A 19471-nucleotide genomic window follows, 5' to 3' on the forward strand; every position below is an offset into this window, starting at 1 on the left:
TCATTCTTTATGATCTAAGACTCTCAATTCAGAAGGAACAGACTCACCCTAGGTGAAGGATGGGCCAAAAGCCAGTTCTGTTCTCTCCTGGTCATCTGACCAGGTATGAGTCATTCAACCACCATTAAGTCCACATACCACATAAAAGGACCATTGTGGGAATGCAAGTGGATCAGGAAAAGCTTTGAAAATCAGGAGTGCTATATGGGTTAAACTATTGCTAGGTCCACACCTGTTTTCTTTACCCCTATCTCCCCACCCAGTCCCAGCCCCAGTGCCTGGTACAGAGTAGGTTTTTAATAAATATTCACTGAATTCATGAATAAAATAATTAATGAACTTCAGAGCTCCATTTCAAGTGCCCAGCAGTTTCTGCTTTTCTGTTTCTCATCAACAATTTGCTTGAATGACTTCAACCACGTTGAATCTGTCATACTCCCTTTGGGCGAAAGTGCCATCATCAGTAACGTTGAAGAGCATGTAACAAGTCAAAGAGCAATGACATCCCCTAGAGTATGTGGTCCATTGCAAAGCTGAACCACTTTTTTCAGATCCCAAATCTTGAGGATTGAGGGGAAACCATCATGAACATTTCCGCATTTAAACAGAAAGGAGAGGGCCAAGAGGAAGGGGACATGTGTACACCTATGGCTCATTCATGTTGATGTATGACAGAAACCAGCACAATACTGTAAAGCAATTATCTTTCAATTAAAAGCAAATTTTAAAAAATAAACAGAAAGGAGACAAACAACCTGCCTAAATCATCAGGGTTTGGACATGGGTATCGCTGTCTGTCGCTCTAAACAAACTCCGGGGTGTCACGGGAACCTGAAAGGATGCCCAAGAAACAGAGCAGAGCTGGTGCCAGCCCCAGTTCTCCCACTTGTGGGATGGAGCCAGTGGCTTCCCCTCCTAGTCTGTTTCTCGTCTCTAGAGACAGGAAGCCTGAACCAGCTCAGTGTCCTCTGCTTCGTGTTCTGTGGAGTCTTTGGGTCTACAGAGTGTCCTCAAAAGCATCACGGGACACACCGGGGCCAGCTGGGCTCAGAGGCTGGAAAGGGAGGCAGAATGAAAAGACACGACTGAACACCCTGCTCCCCAAACCCCAGAGAGCTCACACACAATTCTTTATATTTGGATTCCTTCAAAGAAAGTATTTTATAGACAAAGGAAGTCACTGAAGACTAAGTTCAAGGTCCCTTCTGACACTGATGCTCTCTGGGGATGCTGTAGTCCTTTCCCCTTCCGTATCAGAGCGCCTCCCTCAAGGGAGCCAAATGCAGCGAGCCTCCTTTCCAGGGGAGAAGGAGAAGCAGCGGCAGGCTGGCACAGCCCTCCTACCTGTTTGTGAACCTTGGTGAGTTGCTCCAGGTTATTCTCCAGGAAGGAAATTTTCTGCTTCTGGGCAGCACTGCCTCCTCCATCATCACTGTCCAGCTCTACACTCTGTATCAACACAAGGGGTCAGGAGAATCAGCCTCCAAACTGCCCACCCGCAGCCCCAGCATCATGTGGAAGAGCCATTCTAAATATCCTTGGGAAGAAATCCCCGATCCTACTAAAGGTTTATTCTGAAAATGAAAATAGAGGTTCTAGAAGTTGAGACTCAACAGTGTTCCCAATTAATTCCCTTTATTGGTATCAAACATTCTATTTTTTAGATAGCTGACCAAAAATACTGCAATCTACTTTTGAAAGATACAGATTAGATACAGTTCTCTTTGTGAATATACCTCTCCCTTGCAGGTAGGTGAACAGACACTTTTCTTTTCAAAAGGAAGTGTTTCAAAACTCATTAAGAAGAACTAATGGGAAAACGTAAGCCCAAGACCTAAATTTGATTTCAAAATATCACAAGTGAGATAATGAGTCATCAAGCTGCAGGAAAGTGTCTGTGGTCCCACTGGGCAGTCTCCATGGTCTCTGCTTGTCCCTTCAGCTTTCAATTACATCATATTATTTGATGAATCCATCCCAGACCAGTCAGGCCATCTGTGTGCTGTGCTGGATTGACACTCAAAATTTATCAGATCTTGAGATTAACAAAAGCACTGTTCTCCCAACACTTCCAAGCTGAGTGGCCACATAAGTTAGGAAATACATGTACAAACACATCCTGGAGTCTAAAAATGGCAAAGCATGCTTATTTTGTCTGATTACAAAAGATATCATCACTCTTTCTGAGAGGTGGTGGCCATACGAGCATCTCAAACCTGTCTCCTGGGTCTCAATCTAGGGCTCTTAAACTCAGAAGGTTTGTTAAAACTCAGATTGATGGGCCCCACCCAAGTCTTTAGTCTGGTCCCAAGCTCTAGGGCTTTCCCTAATAGCTCAGTTGGTAAAGAATCTGCCTGCAATGCAGGAGACCCCAGTTCGATTCCTGGGTCAGGAAGATCCACTGGAGAAGGGATAGGCTACCCACTTCTGTATTCTGGCTTGGAGAATTCAATGGACTGTATAGTCCATGGGGTTGCAAAGAGTCGGACCCAACTGAGCGACTTTCACTGACCCAAGTCTCTGAGTCAGTGGATCCAGGGTGGGTCTGAGAACCTGCACATCCAGCAAGTTCTTATGTGATGCGAGTGCTGCTGGCCAGGTGACCACACTTTGGAACCACTGGTCTGAGAGCAGATCCTCCCTAGAGAGTCTTACATCCTGAAATCTGGTCCCAAGCTCTGCATCCTCCTTGGAATACTTCCTCCCCCAAGCTGAGTCTTTTCAGTTCTTATCATAATCTCCCTAGTCTCTGTCTTCATCACCCCTGCTCTGGCCTCTCTTTACTCCCCAGTCCAGGTCCTCTGATCATTTCTATGTTGATGATTGTGGTCACTACCTACCTTCCTGATCCCTGCCACTCAGGCCTTGAAATCTCCCATCATTCTCCACTCTCTTTCCTTATTTTGATTTCCAGCCCTCCAAACTCACTAGAATCATGCTGCCAAGTGCCAAGGCAAATCCATGCTCTGAACCTCATCTGGACACTCCCACCACTGCTCAGCATCCTTTTGCTTATCTCCAGCAAATCCCTCACAGCTGCCCCAGCCTCCTCCAGCCTCCATGGCCTCCCCATTCTCTTCCTCCTTCTCCACATTAACTGAGAAAGTCAGAGTCGTTGAATGTATCTTTTCCCCTGTCATATATTTCCCTACTAATGTCTGGTTTCTCCACTTCTCCTCTCTGGGAAAGTGTGTCCCTTCCATTTACCAAGCCATATATACTCTTCTATGCCATCAATTCGGAGAAGGCAGTGGCACCCCACTCCAGTACTCTTGCCTGGAAAATCCCATGGATGGAGGAGCCTGAAGTCGACTGAGCGTCTTCACTTTCACTTTTCACTTTCATGCATTGGAGAAGGAAATGGCAACCCACTCTAGTGTTCTTGCCTGGAGAATCCCAGGGACGGGGGAGCCTGGTGGGCTGCCGTCTATGGGGTCGCACAGAGTCAGACACGACTAAAGTGACTTAGCAGCAGCAGCAGCATGCTATCAATTCTATCTTCTCAGATCTGACCCTATCAATCACCTCCTCTTTTTTTTCCCTTAAATAATATACGTCATCTCTTTTCCCTGGCTCCTGCACACAGAGCCCCATGCACACACTTAAATACGCCTCTGTCCATCCTATTACCTCTGGGTTTGCTGACTGCTCCTCATCCATCGCTTTTTCAAAAGCCTCCTTGCTGCTTCTCCCTCCTCCCTCCTGAGACCTCTACTAGCTGCTCTGGGGGTTCACCATTTGGCAATTCCCCAAGATCACCACTGCATGTGGCACAAAATGCTCAGACTCAGAAGTCACACCGACCTGGATTTCAGTCCTATCTCTGGCTCTCCCCAGCTCTGTGATCTCAGGTCAGCATAGCCCATTTCCACAACCATAAAACAGAACACAAAGGACCAATTACGTGGCTGCTGGGGACAGGAGGCAAGACACGGGATGTTAAAGTGCTTCATACACTCTGGCCCAGCCCCTCACAGCCTCCTAACAGGGAAACAGGAGGGTCTAACCCCTGGCATTTCCAGGTTCCTGGCATCATTCACCAGGCTAAGGGCCAGGCTGTCTACTGAGAGCCCTCTGGGTTTTCCCTGCGTCACTCAGAGGTTTTCACACTGCAACCAGATAAATATGTGTTCCTTTGAAATAAAAGCCAAGGAAAGGATGATAGCTTCCTTTCACTAAGAACGAAAAGTCAGATGGAAAAATGTTCCCAAATATTTTTCCCCCCTCTGGCACATTCTTTTAATCACATTCTCTGGTATGAGTAATTTTTAAGCATCACCAGCTAGGATTTAAGCAAGTGATAATGATTTAAGCAACTGAAAATGATTCTTCTGGCCAACTTTTCGTTTCTCCTCAATCCCATTCACGTGAATTAGAACTCACCTTTTTAACCCGCGCAGTCAGATCCTGGACAAAGAGTTTACGGAGGTTGTGCAGAGTCTGCAGTTCTCGAGACTGGAAGAGAAGATCGTTAAAACACCACTTAAATGAAGGCACACAGTTTATGACACCATTGGCACCAGACCATCAACCCCAGATGCCTCCACAAAGCTCTGCAAGCCGCCGGTCAAGGCCATGGGGCCCTCCGCTTCCTGTGACCTGCCCACCCTCGTGCTCCCCCCTTCCACCTGGCATCTTCCCAGGGCTACCCCAAGGTACAGAGCCTGGGAACTCAAACAAAGATATGGAAACTACACCAAAGCCTGCTCGTTTGCTCTGTTTTAAGTAGAACATTTTCCTCCCTTTAACCACGAAAACTTGCAAGCTTTCTCATAAAAATTCCTAGTGAGCTATGTTATAACAGAATGGACTCTTTTTTCACTCTAATTTATTGGTGTACAGAAAATGCCAACAAGTTTTAATGAAAAGTTAGCCGCAATTTCTCCCACCCGAGCCGACCAACATTTTTCATGTTTCCACACCCCTCTGGCCCTGATCCATAATAAGCTTTTTTTGCCTCACATCACTGAGCTAATGGACATTCCACCTGGTGACCCTGGGCAAAGTATCTAACCTTCCTGTGCTTTCTTATCTGTAACATGAGGATAAAAACAGTAGTTGCCTCATAGTTGTTGTTATCAAGATTAAATGAGATTATTCTTATAAAACTCTTACAACAGTTTCTGGCACATAGTAAGTGTTCAATAAATATTAGCTAGTATTACTTTATTGATGCATCATAGTTGGCAGCTATTTCATTAGGCTTTTACTGTTTCCTTTTGTTGTTGCTATAATTTTCCTCTAGTTAACTTCTTGGGAGCATTTTTCCCCCCTTAATTCTGGATTATTTTCTACTAATGAACACTTAGGAATTAGATTGCTAAGACAAAGGTCTGAGTCAAACCTGGTGCCCTCTGTTAACAGAGTCAGAAAACCTAAATGTTTCCTTCCATTTAAGTCTCCATGTATTCACCACAAGACCTACAACCAGTTCTGTGAAAAATATTTTCCTATGAGGAGAGAAATACACTCGCATTTGTATTTTTCAATTTGTTAAAATTGACCTACTCTCACACAGAATGTCAAGGGATGGAACTAACAGAAGCTCACAGAAAAAAAGACAAAACAGGCTCCAAAGCCCATGGAAACAATAAGCTTCTGGGAATAAAGGTTCTATATTAATTTTAGGTCTTATTACTGGGTCCAATTCCATAATAGTGCTGAAATAAAAAGCAACTAAAGTCAATTGCCTTCTCAGATGAGGCAAGTTACTTTCTGCGGGAGGCCCAGCGGGCCTGCTGTTGGGAACGCCCTGCACAGTGCATGTCTGGGGTGGAGCCGCCAGCTAGCAGATGGGGGTGTGGCGGGGACAGCTCCACGCTGTCAGTGACACCGCCACGCTGTCTGTGCCTCTGTCCCAGGGAGCTCAATCCTGGCCCTCTGCTCTGCGAGCTCTCCTTCCTGCTTCAGGTAGTTGATTAATGACTGAACTATAATCACAGAAAATACTTGCCATGAAAAACACCACCACCCCACAGGGAAATGAGAAGAGAAGACCTAGCTGCCTTGTCAAAGGGCCAGGCGATTCTTCAGGGGCAAACACCACACAGTCCAGAGTCCTGAGCTTGGTGACTCTCTCTCATTCTCATTCGGTTTTGGGTAACTTCTATAAACAGTTTAACACAGGCAGTTCAGACCTTGGAGATGGTTGATAAGCCACACATGTATGCCTAGGCAACTCCCATTTGGCTTCCTGGGGCCGTGAATTGTCCTCCATCACGTGCATTACTTCTTCCTCCACCCTGACTGCTTTCCTTCAGGTCTCTCCCAGCACAGGTGTTGCCCTCTGTGTAAAAGTCAGGGCTCAGCTTCCTGTCACGGTGAGGGTGGGACCCGAGCGGTGGAGACACAAGGTTTACCAACACAGAAGGAGGAGGGGTCCAGCCCCAGAGTCCACACAAAGTGTCCTGCTAAAGCCAGAGGGCTGCCTGGGGTCCCAGAGACGTCCCCACTGGCCGGCTGGCCTTCCCAAATGTCGCCCCTGGAGTGGGCTTTACAGACCTTGGTCCCTCGTGGCAGGTCCCACCCTGACCTTTCCCAGACACTCCAGGAGGCAGAGCAGCTTGAGCTGAGGATCAGGAAGGGTCAGCCAAAGACAGTGAGCCACCTCTGAGGAACACTGACAGCGTGGGGAGGATGTGATGGAAGGATAAGTAGTAACACCCGTGTCTAGACTGGCACAGACTGCGGAGCTCCAGTGTGGGGACTGAAATGTTGGTGTGTGATGCGTGTGTGTGTACATGGATGGAGAGCGAGAGCTCATGGGAGGCTGTATTGGTGAGTCTGTCCACGTGTGAGGGACTGAGTGTCTGAGTGTGTGTATGGTGTGGGGGTGGGGGTGGGGAATGGATGCAAGGGTAGGAATGTGGGTGTGGCAGGGAGAACCAGTGTATCTGAGGAGGCTAGTGAGGAAAAGGTGTTATTAAAAACATATTCAAGCAAATTCTCTGGTGGTCCAGTGGTTAGGACAGCACGCTTCCATTGCAGGGGGCACAGGCTCAATTCTTGGTTGGGGAACTAAGATTCCACAAGCTGAGCACACACACACACCCTCCCCCAAAAAACGAAAAAAAGAAAGAAATGCATTCAACAGAGCAAAATAACATGCTCACATGTAAGTATAAAAGAGAGAAAGCTTGTGAGTCTGGGAGGTCTGTGAGTGGACGTGAGGGGGTTGTGAGAGTGAATGAGCAGAAGTGAGAGTATGCCAGTGAGAGTATGTGGATGGTCACGGGTGTCTGTGCATGTGTGTGTCAGCATGCGATGGGGATGTGCTGAGTGTGTAAGCTTGTGAGTGGATGAATACAGGCATGAGCATGTGATAGTGGGGACCTGTGGGTGTGAGTGTATGTGAAGACATGTGAGTGAGTGAGAACAAGCAATTATGCCCAAGTGTGGGTGAGACCATGAGAGGGAGAGAGGTAAACAGTGAGTTTCTAGGTGTGAGCAGGAAAGGTGTGCTAGGTGACGGACTGTGAGAGAGAGCACGTGAGTGTAAAGAAGATACGGAAATACTGACCTCCGGCTGGTGGGAATATAGGAACATTTTAATGGTCAATATTTTTCTGAATTGTTATAAACTATCTATGATTGTGAGTATCACTTCTCCAGGAAAACAGACACAGATAAAGCAACTTCATGGCTTCATTTCCGTTTCCCCTCCAGCCGCTCTGTCCACTGTCTTCACCAGGCTCAAGAGGCCCAACTTCTCTCAACAGTCATTCTACTTCTGTTCTGAACAATTTGTGCCCTTTGAGCCCCCATCCACCCTTGAGGAGCAGCCAACTCTCACCCAGGGGCCCGAGCACAGCCTCAGGTCCAGCCCTGATCAATCACCTGCTTCCAGTCTGGGGTCACCGAATTCTTGGATTCTGGTTCAGTCCTGCAATAGCTCACATGACGTATGGATGGAACCAGTATGCTTGCCTATATCTAAGCAATATGTCATGTGCAATGACTGGATGTGTTTTCACCAGATTTAGAAACTATGTCGGGATGTCTGTCTTCTAACACAGGCTGTATGGCACTTTGAAGGGCTCTTGAGAGCCCTTGGCACCAGGCAGCCACCCCCAAGGGCAAATAAAACAGAAGCAGACCAGGAGACAAACCCAATGAATTCAGATGTAGGACAGAGCAAAGCAACCAGGGTCTCACATGGCAAGCTCTTCCTCCACAGGGAAGTGGACCTGCCACTCCTCCGCCACAAACCCTGCAGGTCTCAAGGCCGAATCTGGCCTGGCTCCCCTTCTGTCTTGACCTCTCTGTGCCTGCCTCCTACCACCTCTCCTCTTGGCCACAGACAGACTGATCTCCCTGCTGTTCCCCAAATGTGGGTCGTGGGCTGACCTCAGGGCCTTGGCACAGGCTCCTCCTCCAGATATCCCCACGGCTCCTTCATTTTCCTATTTAAGTTCCTGCTCAAATGTTACTTCCCAGTGGGGCCTCCCCCAGCCAGTATCCTGTGCCCCTTCTATAACCATCTAATGGAGACAACGATCTACCTCCTTATTGTTCACTGTCTGTCTTCCCCAAGTGAAGGACAGCTTCACAAGGGACACCCTCTTCTCTGTTGTGTATTGATGCAACCCAAGCACCTAAAAAAAACAGTCCTTAGCAGGTGCTCAACAAATATCCACTGATTGTTAAATGGAAGTAAGCACAATGTACAAGAGGCAGCAAAACTGCAGACACTGAGTTGAGTTTAAATCTCATCAGGACTCCAGGGTTACACTCCTAAGGATGGCTGGATGGTTAGTCACTGTGCCAAGACCTGGGGAATAAATTCTACAGCTTTCATGTTTCCATAGGAAGTTTTATGTTTAAAATGATACTCAAGAAAGGCATGCACAGATAAAATTTTAGAAGAAACAAATTCAAAAGATCATAAACTAATCTGGTCTTTGAGACTAAAATGAGTTGGGAAACACGTCAACATACCACTGTCTCCTCCAGCCCTTTGAGGTCCTCTCTGGCTTGCTCCCTTTTATCATTGAGCAATCTATAAAACAGAAAGGAACCATGAACCACCAAAGGGGCATCAGAGATTTTCACAGACACCATGCATCTGCAGATAAATCAACAAAACAAACCAACTCACCAACTCAGGGTCTGTTCTTAAATTGGCCCAACCTAACCTGAATATCTGGAGAAGGCAATGGCACCCCACTCCAGTACTCTTGCCTGGAAAATCCCATGGATGGAGGAGCCTGGTGGGCTGCAGTCCATGGGGTCGCTACGAGTCGGACAGGACTGAGCAACTTCACTTTCACTTTTCACTTTCATGCATTGGAGGAGGAAATGGCAACCCACTCCAGTGTTCTTGCCTGGAGAATCCCAGGGACGGGGGAGCCTGGTGGGCTGCTGTCTATAGGGTCGCACAGAGTCGGACACGACTGAAGCGACTTAGCAGCAGCAGCAACCTGAATATCTTGGTACCTGAATCACCAGTGTGGACTGGCAGAGATTTCATGGGGATGAGAGAAAATAGAGGAAATATTTAAAGCGTACTCACAAGAGCTTTTCCAGTTTCATTTCTCTCTCTTGGTCCTCTATTTTCAGCTTGTTATAATCAGAACTGAGCTTCTCCTGTTCTAGTTGCAGTTTCTGATTCAAACTGAAATGAGAGGAAACAGCAACGCATTCCACATCACCCTGAGAGTCTGAGTCATGCGACTGAAGACATAATTCTGTTCCAAGCCCATTAGCTCTGTGCAATAAAGGTGACAATTCTGGGGGATTTTGAGAGATCAGAGAACAACCTCACAGCTTCCTCCCTGCCCAAGTGAAAACTAATTTCTGGGAACATCTAAGAGGCATGAAACATAAGGCTTTAAGAATGTATTTATAGCTGGCTTATGCAAGAGCTCTGGAAAGGAAAAAAAATGAAATGGGAAAGGGGCCAAAATTTTAAAACAGGAAAAGAGAGCCCAGTAAGAATTCTTTTTCTGCCCCACAGATGGTACGCATGCACTCCTGGAACCTCATCTGGCTACTCTGACCTTCCCTTCCTCTCTGGTCTGGTGCTCTGAAAACATCTCCCAAGTCCAACTCCCTGGCTGACATAGGGACCATTCTGCTCTGTGAGGTCTTTGGGTGGGGGAGGAGGGGGAAGCGGGGCAGTGGTCAGAGAGAGGATACACAAAGTAAGTCTGGGCTGCTGCAAAAAAGAAACTCACCACCTGGATGGGAACACTGGGTCATTTTATGTACCTCAGTCCTTGCCAGGTAGTACTAGTGGTAAAGAATCCACCTGCCAATGCAGGAGATATAAGAGGCGCAGGCTGGATCCCTGGGTTGGGGAGATCCCCTGGAGGAGGGCATGGCAACCCACTCCAGTGTTCTTGCCTGGAGAATCCCAGGGACGGGGGAGCCTGGTGGGCTGCCGTCTATGGGCTCACACAGAGTCGGACACGACTGAAGTGACTTAGCAGCAGCAGCACCAGAATAACAAATAAAAGCCGTGCTTACAGGCGAAGGCACAACCTGAGAGGGAGCATGGGGTGGCCCGAAAGGAGAGAGACAGTGCTAAGTGCTTTCCTAGGCAGACTGCACAGAGTCTACCCATGGCGTCATTTACACTTTTGCTTTTAAAATGCAAATGTGCGATACAAGCAAAGAGATTTGGATCAGTAGTCTGGAGAATAACTCCAACTCCAGTTTGATTCCTGTTTAACAGTATGACCTTAAGGAAATCATTTAGCTTTGATTCTGTATAGAAATCTTGTTTCTTCATCTATATAAAAACAGAAAGGAGGGAGCCTTTAGTCTAGACTGGGGCGGAGGACATGGGGGCATGGAATGAACTGTATTTCAATATATTTCAATATAACTGGTTTTCTTTGTTTTCTTCTTTTATTTGAGACACGTAAACACATTGTTCTGCAAAGGGACTCACTGTGCAAAAATGATAAGAATCCTCAGGAGAGGATCCTAAAGGTGCCTCTCAGCCTGGGGACTTGTGTTGATGATATGGGAAGGTGAGAGGAGTGGGGAGGGGTCGTTACTGAGCAGGGGGGTGTTCAGCAGCAGCTGCAATAGAATGGCCTTGAGAAGGTGTCACTGGAGCCCAGCTGCAATGATGTCCTCGAGCGCAGACACACAACAGCGTGGGTCCCTAAGAGTCCACGTGTGACCTGGTGGCTCCAGGTTGTACAGACACAGGTATGTGTTGGTCGAGGAGGCAGCAGGAGCTGACAGTCTCCTCTGGAGCATTTATTAACCCAGCAGATCCCCCGAGTCGGACCAAATCAGTTTTTTTCACACTCTCATAGGAACTCATCCCCACCTACAGGGGCACATGTCTGTCCATGTGAGTCACCAATGTGTCCTGCTCTGCAGGGCACCAGGCAGGGCAGCTGGGCCAACCTGCCACCTGCCCACCAGAGCCCCCAGAGGTTGGACTCCAGATGAGGAACAGACCTCAGAAGCATCACAACCCAGCTTCCTGTGACACCAGGGCGGAGCCCAGCGCCCACAGGGCAGGGAAAGCAGAGACCTGGGCTAGACGCTATGTCCCTCCAGGCTGGCACAAGGCCTGTGCCCGCCTCCATGCCCTGCGAGTCCCCTGGGGCAACTCACTCCCGAATCTCATCGATGATTTTCTGCTTCTCCTCAATTTCATCCCGGAGTCTGGACAGCTGCTTCTGATGAGCTTCCCGGTGACTCTCCATCTGCTGCTCCAGAGCCTTCTGCAACCCAGGCCAGGGAAATGTGTCAGCTGCTGCTGGTTCTCAGCCCACGCTGTGCCAAGACTGGGTCACTACCTCCTATCCCACCTCCCTCAGCTGTCAGATCCCCACACCAGGGCCCAGGACCTACCCTGCTTTATAGGGACAACAATATCCAAGGACCTGTTAGAAAATTGAGTAGTTCCCATGGGCAAATGACCATATTTCATGAGGAAAGGGTTTGCCTCTGACCTTCCACAGCTCACCTGAGCCACACAGCTTCTCTCACCAGGTCACCCTGAGGTCACTTACCTCTTACTACCTGGTTGACCTCAGGCCATGGCACCTCTCTGAGCTGCACTTCCCCACCAGTAAAATGTTAATAATCTCTCGACCCTGTCCACTGCATGGATTTATGATGATGCTCCAAGCAGACCTTTCCACCAAAGTGATGTGAACCCAGGAGAGGCCCAGCCAGGTGAGGCAGGGTTGTTGGCTGAACAGCATGGCATCACTTCAACTATGGGACTCACACCCAGTGGAGCTTGGAACCGGTTTGTCAAAAACTATTCCAGGTGGCTCTAGTGGTAAAGAACCCACCTGCCAATGCAGGGGACACAAGAAACGAGGGATCAATCCCTGGGTCGGAAAGATCCCCTGGAGAAGGAAATGGCGACCCACTTCAGTATCCTTGCCTGGAAAATTCCATGGGCAGAGGAGCCTGGCAGGCTATAGTCCATGGGGTCACAAAGAGTTGGACATGACTGAGCAAATAAGCGTGTGCATACATGCACACACACACACAATCAAAAGTTCAACATTTTCTCCTATCTCATTTTATCCACCTAAAACCCTTATTTCCCAATCTTCTTTCCCACATTTCCATTTCTGTTTAAAATGTGACCAAAATAAAGACCCCTGTGTTTGAGATGAAAATTCAAATTGAGGGTATTTCTTTAAAAGATAGAGGGGAGGTGCTTCCTTCCATTCAAAAGAGGGGTGACTGTTTCTGCAGAGGCTGTGACAGCTGGCCAGCATGGCTACTGGAAGGTGCACTCTCTCCCTCTTGCTCATGAGCAGGAAGATAAATGTACTGATGCAATGCAATTATTGTCTGCAGACATCTCAGCGGGCCTGGACACCTGCATGTCCATCTCACTTCTAAGTCCAGCCACCCTCTGAGAGCAGCTCTGATGCCCAGCCCCAGCCCCGCCCCCCTCCTTCCTACCTCACCTACACATCTTGGAAAGGAGCTGGATTTTCCCAGATGAAGGAAATCCAGTCCCAAGGCGTGCGGGGCTCCTGGAAAGGGCTGCATACACACCTTCATTTCCTCAGCATCCTGCAGCCGGGTCAGATGCTCCTTTTCCTTATCCTGGAAGCTGACTTCATGCATTTTTTCTGTTTTGAATTTTAAAGGATAATGAAAAAGATTTAACTGGCAGGATTCCCATCCAAAAGTAAAAATTAAAAAAAAAAAAAAAAAAAAACACAACAGAAAGGAATATGGTGAAACATCAGCTTATCTCACCAAGGTACCACCATGGAATAAAGGAACATGCCTCTGAAGGGGGACTTCATGAATGTCACTCTCAGATACCCTGCACACCTCAGGACTTCCAGCTTGTTAAATCAAGGCTGATCTCTCCAGGGAGACTGTGGAAGTCCTCCAGGGAGAAGGGCGATTGGAGGGGACATGTGATCCAGGAGCAGTCATGCTGTACCTGACGGGGCTGCCACTCCATGCCCTCAGAGGACTGCTCCCCACCAGGCCTGGTGAGCCGCTCCTGCATAAACGTGCATGGTCACCGACAATGCTCTCTGCAAATATTAGTGGTATTTGGATTCCTGCCACTATTAGAGTTTTAGAAAGAGCTAATTTACCTCCCATGGGTATTCTCTAAGAATCTGGAGCAGGAAAATAATCTAGGGACAAGCGCAAAGAAAATAGAAACGTAAAATAACTCTCTCCAGACTAAGCAGGAAGCCCACGCTGTGTATTGGGGGCATGGTGCTATGTGATACCCCTCTGGGGAGGGGGCATCAGCCCCACCCTCCTCTTGGTCAGTGGTCTCACCAAGCCCAGTGGACCATGGGCAGCCTCAGGTGGAGGGTTTCAAAAGGGTTTCCGACAGTGACATTCAAGTCCTTAAGTATTCTCTCCATTCTGTTTCACTTTATTTCAGTGTCAACTACAAACTGGCACTTGCCAAGGGCATTTGCCATCTGCCTCTGCAGAGACTGAACCCTGTGTTGCTGCAGCTGTTGACCTTCGACACGCCCTGAAGGGAGCTCAGGGTGGAGAAATGAGGCATTTTGTGTTCCAAGGAAACCGGTGGAATGGGGTTTTAGATAGATATTTTCAGGAACTGATTTCATGATCCCAATCCTTGCATCTCCTCATATCTAGAAAAGCACTAAATACCTTCATGGTGAAACTTAGCTCCTCGTGGCCAGCAGAAAACCTTATGTAAGATAAGTGCCTGATTATGTGAACTCCCCCTTCACCAAAATCATATATATTGACCTTCCCACACTACCTTGTTGGAGCACTTTCTCAGAGCTATCTGAGGTGCTATCTCCTGGGCTGCAGTCCTCATCTTGCCCCAAATAAAACTTAACTGGCAACTTTCACGTTATGCATCTTTTTTAGTGGACATCAGCTACTCTTGCTCTGATTTTGTTTCCATTCAGTGGCACCACTGCAGAAGCCATTGACCAGAGGGAAAGCTGCTTTTCTATGTCAACTTTTGGGTAGAGCGTTCTATTCCCAACATCCCTCATCTCATAAAGAAAACCTTACAAGGTCATAGTGGGGGTGGGTGTGTTATCCTTTTTTGTTAATTTACATTGCCATTTGAAGCAAAATGTATTTACTGAGCAAACAGACAATACAACAATAAATAAAAAAGGATAGCATTGTCACCAATCCTGTTACCCTACTAAAACCATGTTCCCTTCAAATATTAATTTTATAGGCCTTCAAACATAAGTATCCAGTGATTTTTAAATGTTATAACCACAGTAAAGATAAAATTACATACTATGATGTTAAATCTAATGCATTGTAAATACTGTTGCTTGGTCTTCATGTATTTCATCTCCAAGATGAAAAAAAACCCTATTCTTTTAAACCACATACCATAGTTCATTTAACTGCTGGACATTTAGGTGATTTCCTTTTTTCCCACTAATATAAACAATGAATTCTCGAGAATTCTGCAACAAATATTTGAGATTTGAGGAGTAAAAGGTATGAAAAGTGTTAGCATAATTAATATGTATTTTCAAAGTGCTTCCCAAAGGGATTTTACCAGCTTTCTTTGCAACTCATAAGATCTGTATTCCCGTTTCACCACAACACATACATCATTAATCCTATCCTGGTTTCTACATTTCCAGTCATTTCTCTCGAATCTCTTCTATTTATTCATATTTATTGAATATGATATGAATATGAATATGAATATTGAATAGGCTGGAGGTCTGGGGCTGGAATAAGGTAGAACTTGATTTTGGAATCCTCCCTTGGGATACAGCACAGTGGTCAGCCTTGAACAGGCTAAGGTTTAGCCCCTCGGTCAATGAACGGAGCCACAATTCTTAATTAGGATTAAGGATAGTGACAATGAAGCTGGAGATGCACAGAACCAGAGAAGCATCTGGCAGGTTGAATGGACAGGCCTTGGTGACAGAGTGGAGGCAGGAGGTGAAGAAGGGAGAGGATTCTGACTTGGGCAGCAGGGTGGACTGAGGGAAAATGCAGAGAAGCAGGTAAAGGATGGGGGCAGTCTTCTAGATGGTTCTCTACCCCCTACCCCACTCCAATTAGGCCACTGTTTTCACTAGACATACAAATGGTTTAATTGAGCAAAAGTAAACATCAAGAGTCCAGCCAACTATAGTGTGTCTGATTCAGGCCAATCGCTGGACACCTACAAAGTGGTCGATTGCTCACCTTGGGCTCGGAGCTTGGCCAGCTCTTCACTGAGCGAGTCCTGGGACTCTTCAAGCTGTCTCCTCTTCTGCTCCATGTTCTGCATGTAGTCCGTCAGGGATTTGATCTTGGCTTCGTGCTTTAAATGAGCAAACAGAAAGGGGCTATGAATGACGAGCGAGTGATTATCCTGGCTTGTCCAGGACTGTCCAACAGGAAAACGCAACAGAAGAGGAGTTCTTGACTCCTCTGTTCGAGTCCCAACAGCCAAGTGCCAATTCCGCCCTTGGCTTGGGATCTGGGACCACAGACTAAGTCTTCTTCTTCCCATGAGCTTCTCTGCCTCATCCCCCTGCGCGTGGCTTTCCTTACCATGTCCTTCCTTACCATCTATTAAATAGAAATACCAAACCCCAGGCTGGTTTTCTGCTTTGTAAAAAACAGAGTCTGCTGGAAAGAAAGGGGCTGGAAAAGTGTCAAGGCTGCGGGCTTCATTCTTTGAACCTGCACCTTTGGATTTCTTCTTTGGAACTCCAGTATTATGTCTTTACACTTTCTGCCTTTCAAGCACAGCAATTCCTATTTCAGAGGCTTTGTTTCTTTTTCCTCTCCCTAGGAAGCTCTCCCCAACACCCTGCCAGACATGGGCCTGGCTGGATCCTTCTTACTTGGGCCCCAACATTTTCTTATAGCACCTAACTTCTATTTGATTCATCTATTTTTTTTTCTACTTGTTAGCTCCATGAAAGCATAGAGTTAATATATAATAATGGAGCGAAGGAATAAATGAATGAATGAGAGCTTGTGACTAAACAGGAACAGTAGTCACCTCGAGGCAGATGGAAATATGCAGACACCTCCTCCCCCATATCTACATGGATCATATTTAGGCAGGAGGACCCTGGAGATGGAGCTCTAATGTAATGAAATAACCTCTGGGAAATGGGACTTTGTTGGAGCAGATATTTTATAAGCATAGCTTTTGGTGACAAGGATGAGTATAAACAAAGGAGATAACAGCATTTTAGCTGGAAATATTTTGTCAGGTTCCTTAGATCATGTCAGAAAATAAAGAAACAAGGTTTTTCTTACTTTTGAACCCCAGGCAACAATGACTAAATCTTTGGTTTTGTGTAAATTGTGGCAGAGTACAAAATAGCACCTAAGGGAAAACTGTATTTGTTCCTAATGCAGAAAGCACTGTCTAACCACGGTTATTCTTTAACCCCAAACCATCCTAATATTTTTCAGTCCAATCTCACACACCCTGAGTGTGTGTCACCTTAACATCTTGGCAACTAGGGCCCCAATCCTGGGCCTGACACTTCAGAGCACCCCACTGGGCAGTCCTCTGGCTGTACCCCAGTCTACCGAGCAAAGTTCTATGCCAAGGGAGCGTGCCCACTTGGAACCCACATCCTCTTCTAGATCACAGTGAGTCTGGAAAACTAGAAACTTGTTACTCTAATGACCCTGAGGTCACCCCCAGGAGCAGCAGTGCAGCTTCCATCATCCATTTACATAGGTTACAGCTGACACAGTTTCACAGCTCCATCAACTCATAGAACGTGTGGAAGGGGCCTGACTTGGATGTGGAGGCTGATGTGTCCAGATGGAAGGAAAGACAGAGGGCTTTGGGCCGCAGGGCCTCTGTCTGTGCGTTTGCATTGGCCTTCAAATGTTAGGGACAGAGTGCTTCAGAAGCACATGCTCTCAGAGTAACAGGTGACCTGGAAATCAGACCTGAAGTGTACTATGCCCTAATGTTTATTGTTCTTCTCAATTTTCATAAATTATAAAAATGTCAAAGAGTCCAGCAAATCCAGAAAAAGTAGTATAAATTTCACCCATAAACCACTCTATCAACTACTTTCCCCCTATATTCCTGGTCTTATCTATATAAATGCATATTTTATCAAGTTGCAAGGTATAGCATAGATCTGTCACTCAGCATTTCCATTTTTATTTAACTTTATATAATTATACTTTCCAAATGACTAGGTTGCATACATTTTTGGTAAGAGCTGCATAATATCCTTTCATGTAACTTTATGTTATTAGTCTCTCTATAAATAGTTGCCTATTTTATTTTATTAAAATGAAAGTAATACTGCAATCAACATCTTCCATGTAAGTGCTAATATTTTAAATCAGGGAATGATAATACCATATGAAATGAAAAATTTTCACTTTCATTACCAATGAAAAATGCTATAAGTGAAATTACTGGCCAAAGTATACTTACGTTTTTATGGGTTTTGATTCCCAAGGTGCTTTCCAAAGGGACTGACCAAATTATACTTTTCTCAACAATGTATATAAATTTCACTATTACACACTAGCATTGACTAATCTCTTCAACGCTTCTTTGCTTACTATGTTATTTATAAAATGGAAATTTGATGCTTTAATTTGCATCTCTTAAATGATTACAGTAGGAGACGAGGCTGGAGATGGTTGTATGATGACACATTCCTATGTTTAAAAGCATACAGGATGAAGTATGCTTTCATCTGCTCCTCAGCACTGTCAGATGTGCCGTTACACGCTGGTATCTGCTCTCCCCAAATGACTTTAGCTATGTTAATGCCTGGACTGAGGCAGTGTGCAGCACAGACTGGACCACTCACAGAGGCCTCAGCCCCAAATACCAGCCTCAGGTGCAGGGGCAGACCAGAAACAAGGCTGCAGTTTTCTGAAACCACCATGCTAAACTGAAAATGCTTCCTAACGGACAGAAGAGTACCTTATCACTGGGGCTTGAAAATCCCTTCCAGGCTTTGAGTTCCCACACAAAGGTTTGAGTTCCAGCTCTGCCTTTCACTGGCTATATGAGTCTGGACAGTATATTTAATCTTTCAAGTCTCATTCTCCTTATCTAAAAAGCAAGGACAGTCATAACACCTGCCTATCAGAATTCTTCTAAAGATCAAGTGAGAGAATGCAGGTAAAGCGCTTAACAGTATATAGGGCACTGTAAGCACTCAGTAAAATGCTTCCTGCTACTGCTATACTGGTAGTGGCGGCAGTTTCTGCTGTCCCATATTAAACCGGATCTGTGGTAGAGACTAAAAGATCGAAGAGTGCTGCCTTAGCAGAGAGGTGTTTTAGATGCCACCCAATCTTTTCCACTTTTCCAGGGAAGCCTGGCATGCAGCAATCGATGGGGTGGCAAAGAGTCGGGTATGACTGACCACTGAACTGGACTGAATCTTTTCCACTCATTATACATCACTATCTATCCTACCTACCTACCTACCTTATTTATAAATAGCTAGATAAAGATATGTAGACACATCCATTAAAAAAAAAAGACTAAAGGTAATTCATGTAATTTGTACGACTAAACCTAGCCTTAAGAATAAGCCTGGCCGGTTACTGCCTGGGAGGCCATGGATACGTTCATCAGTTGTCCCTATTAGGTACCATCAGCCTCAGTAAGAGCGTGGAGGAAACAGATTTCCAGAGCACAAGGGTGTGACATGGTGAACAAAGGGGTGGCCTACCTGGGAGATGAGCAGCTGGCAGGCTGCCAGCTCCCGCTCGCTGGCATTCATCTTCCTGTTGGAGTCCATCTGGGCGCTCTCAAGCTGTTTGCTGCGGTTCACCAGAGATTTGACCTCCGACTTCATCTTGCTGATGTACAGTCGGGCCATGGTGAATTCCTCTTCAATGACTCCGTTCACATCTGCCAACTGAGCACAGGAGGGAACCACTCAATGACGCCTACGATTAGCAGAGGTTCACAGGGCCCTGAAACCTGTCCATGGGGATGTCTGTGGATTTCTGGGTTAAGAATCCCTAATAACAGGACCACAAGCTGAGAACCAGAAGTTGAAATATAGGTTCAATCCCACATTCTCTGAAA

At 46.3% G+C, this 19471-nt stretch overlaps 1 protein-coding gene across 4 annotated transcripts in view; it reads right to left on the reverse strand.

Annotated features, from left to right (window-relative positions):
- Positions 1–19471, reverse strand: part of KIF5C (kinesin family member 5C) — a 159910-nt gene that overhangs the window by 20111 nt on the left and 120328 nt on the right. For all 4 annotated transcript variants that reach the window (XM_019972986.2, XM_070768201.1, XM_070768206.1 and 1 more), the window contains exons 16-23: positions 19110–19298; positions 15625–15742; positions 12991–13067; positions 11578–11687; positions 9512–9613; positions 8938–8998; positions 4384–4455; positions 1345–1449 (exon numbers count right to left, since the gene is read on the reverse strand). In XM_019972986.2, the coding sequence (XP_019828545.1) occupies positions 1345–1449; positions 4384–4455; positions 8938–8998; positions 9512–9613; positions 11578–11687; positions 12991–13067; positions 15625–15742; positions 19110–19298 (834 nt within the window). The remainder of the gene's footprint in view (positions 1–1344; positions 1450–4383; positions 4456–8937; positions 8999–9511; positions 9614–11577; positions 11688–12990; positions 13068–15624; positions 15743–19109; positions 19299–19471) is intronic.

Source organism: Bos indicus, chromosome 2, assembly GCF_029378745.1.
Source record: "Bos indicus isolate NIAB-ARS_2022 breed Sahiwal x Tharparkar chromosome 2, NIAB-ARS_B.indTharparkar_mat_pri_1.0, whole genome shotgun sequence".
NCBI lineage: Eukaryota > Metazoa > Chordata > Mammalia > Artiodactyla > Bovidae > Bos > Bos indicus.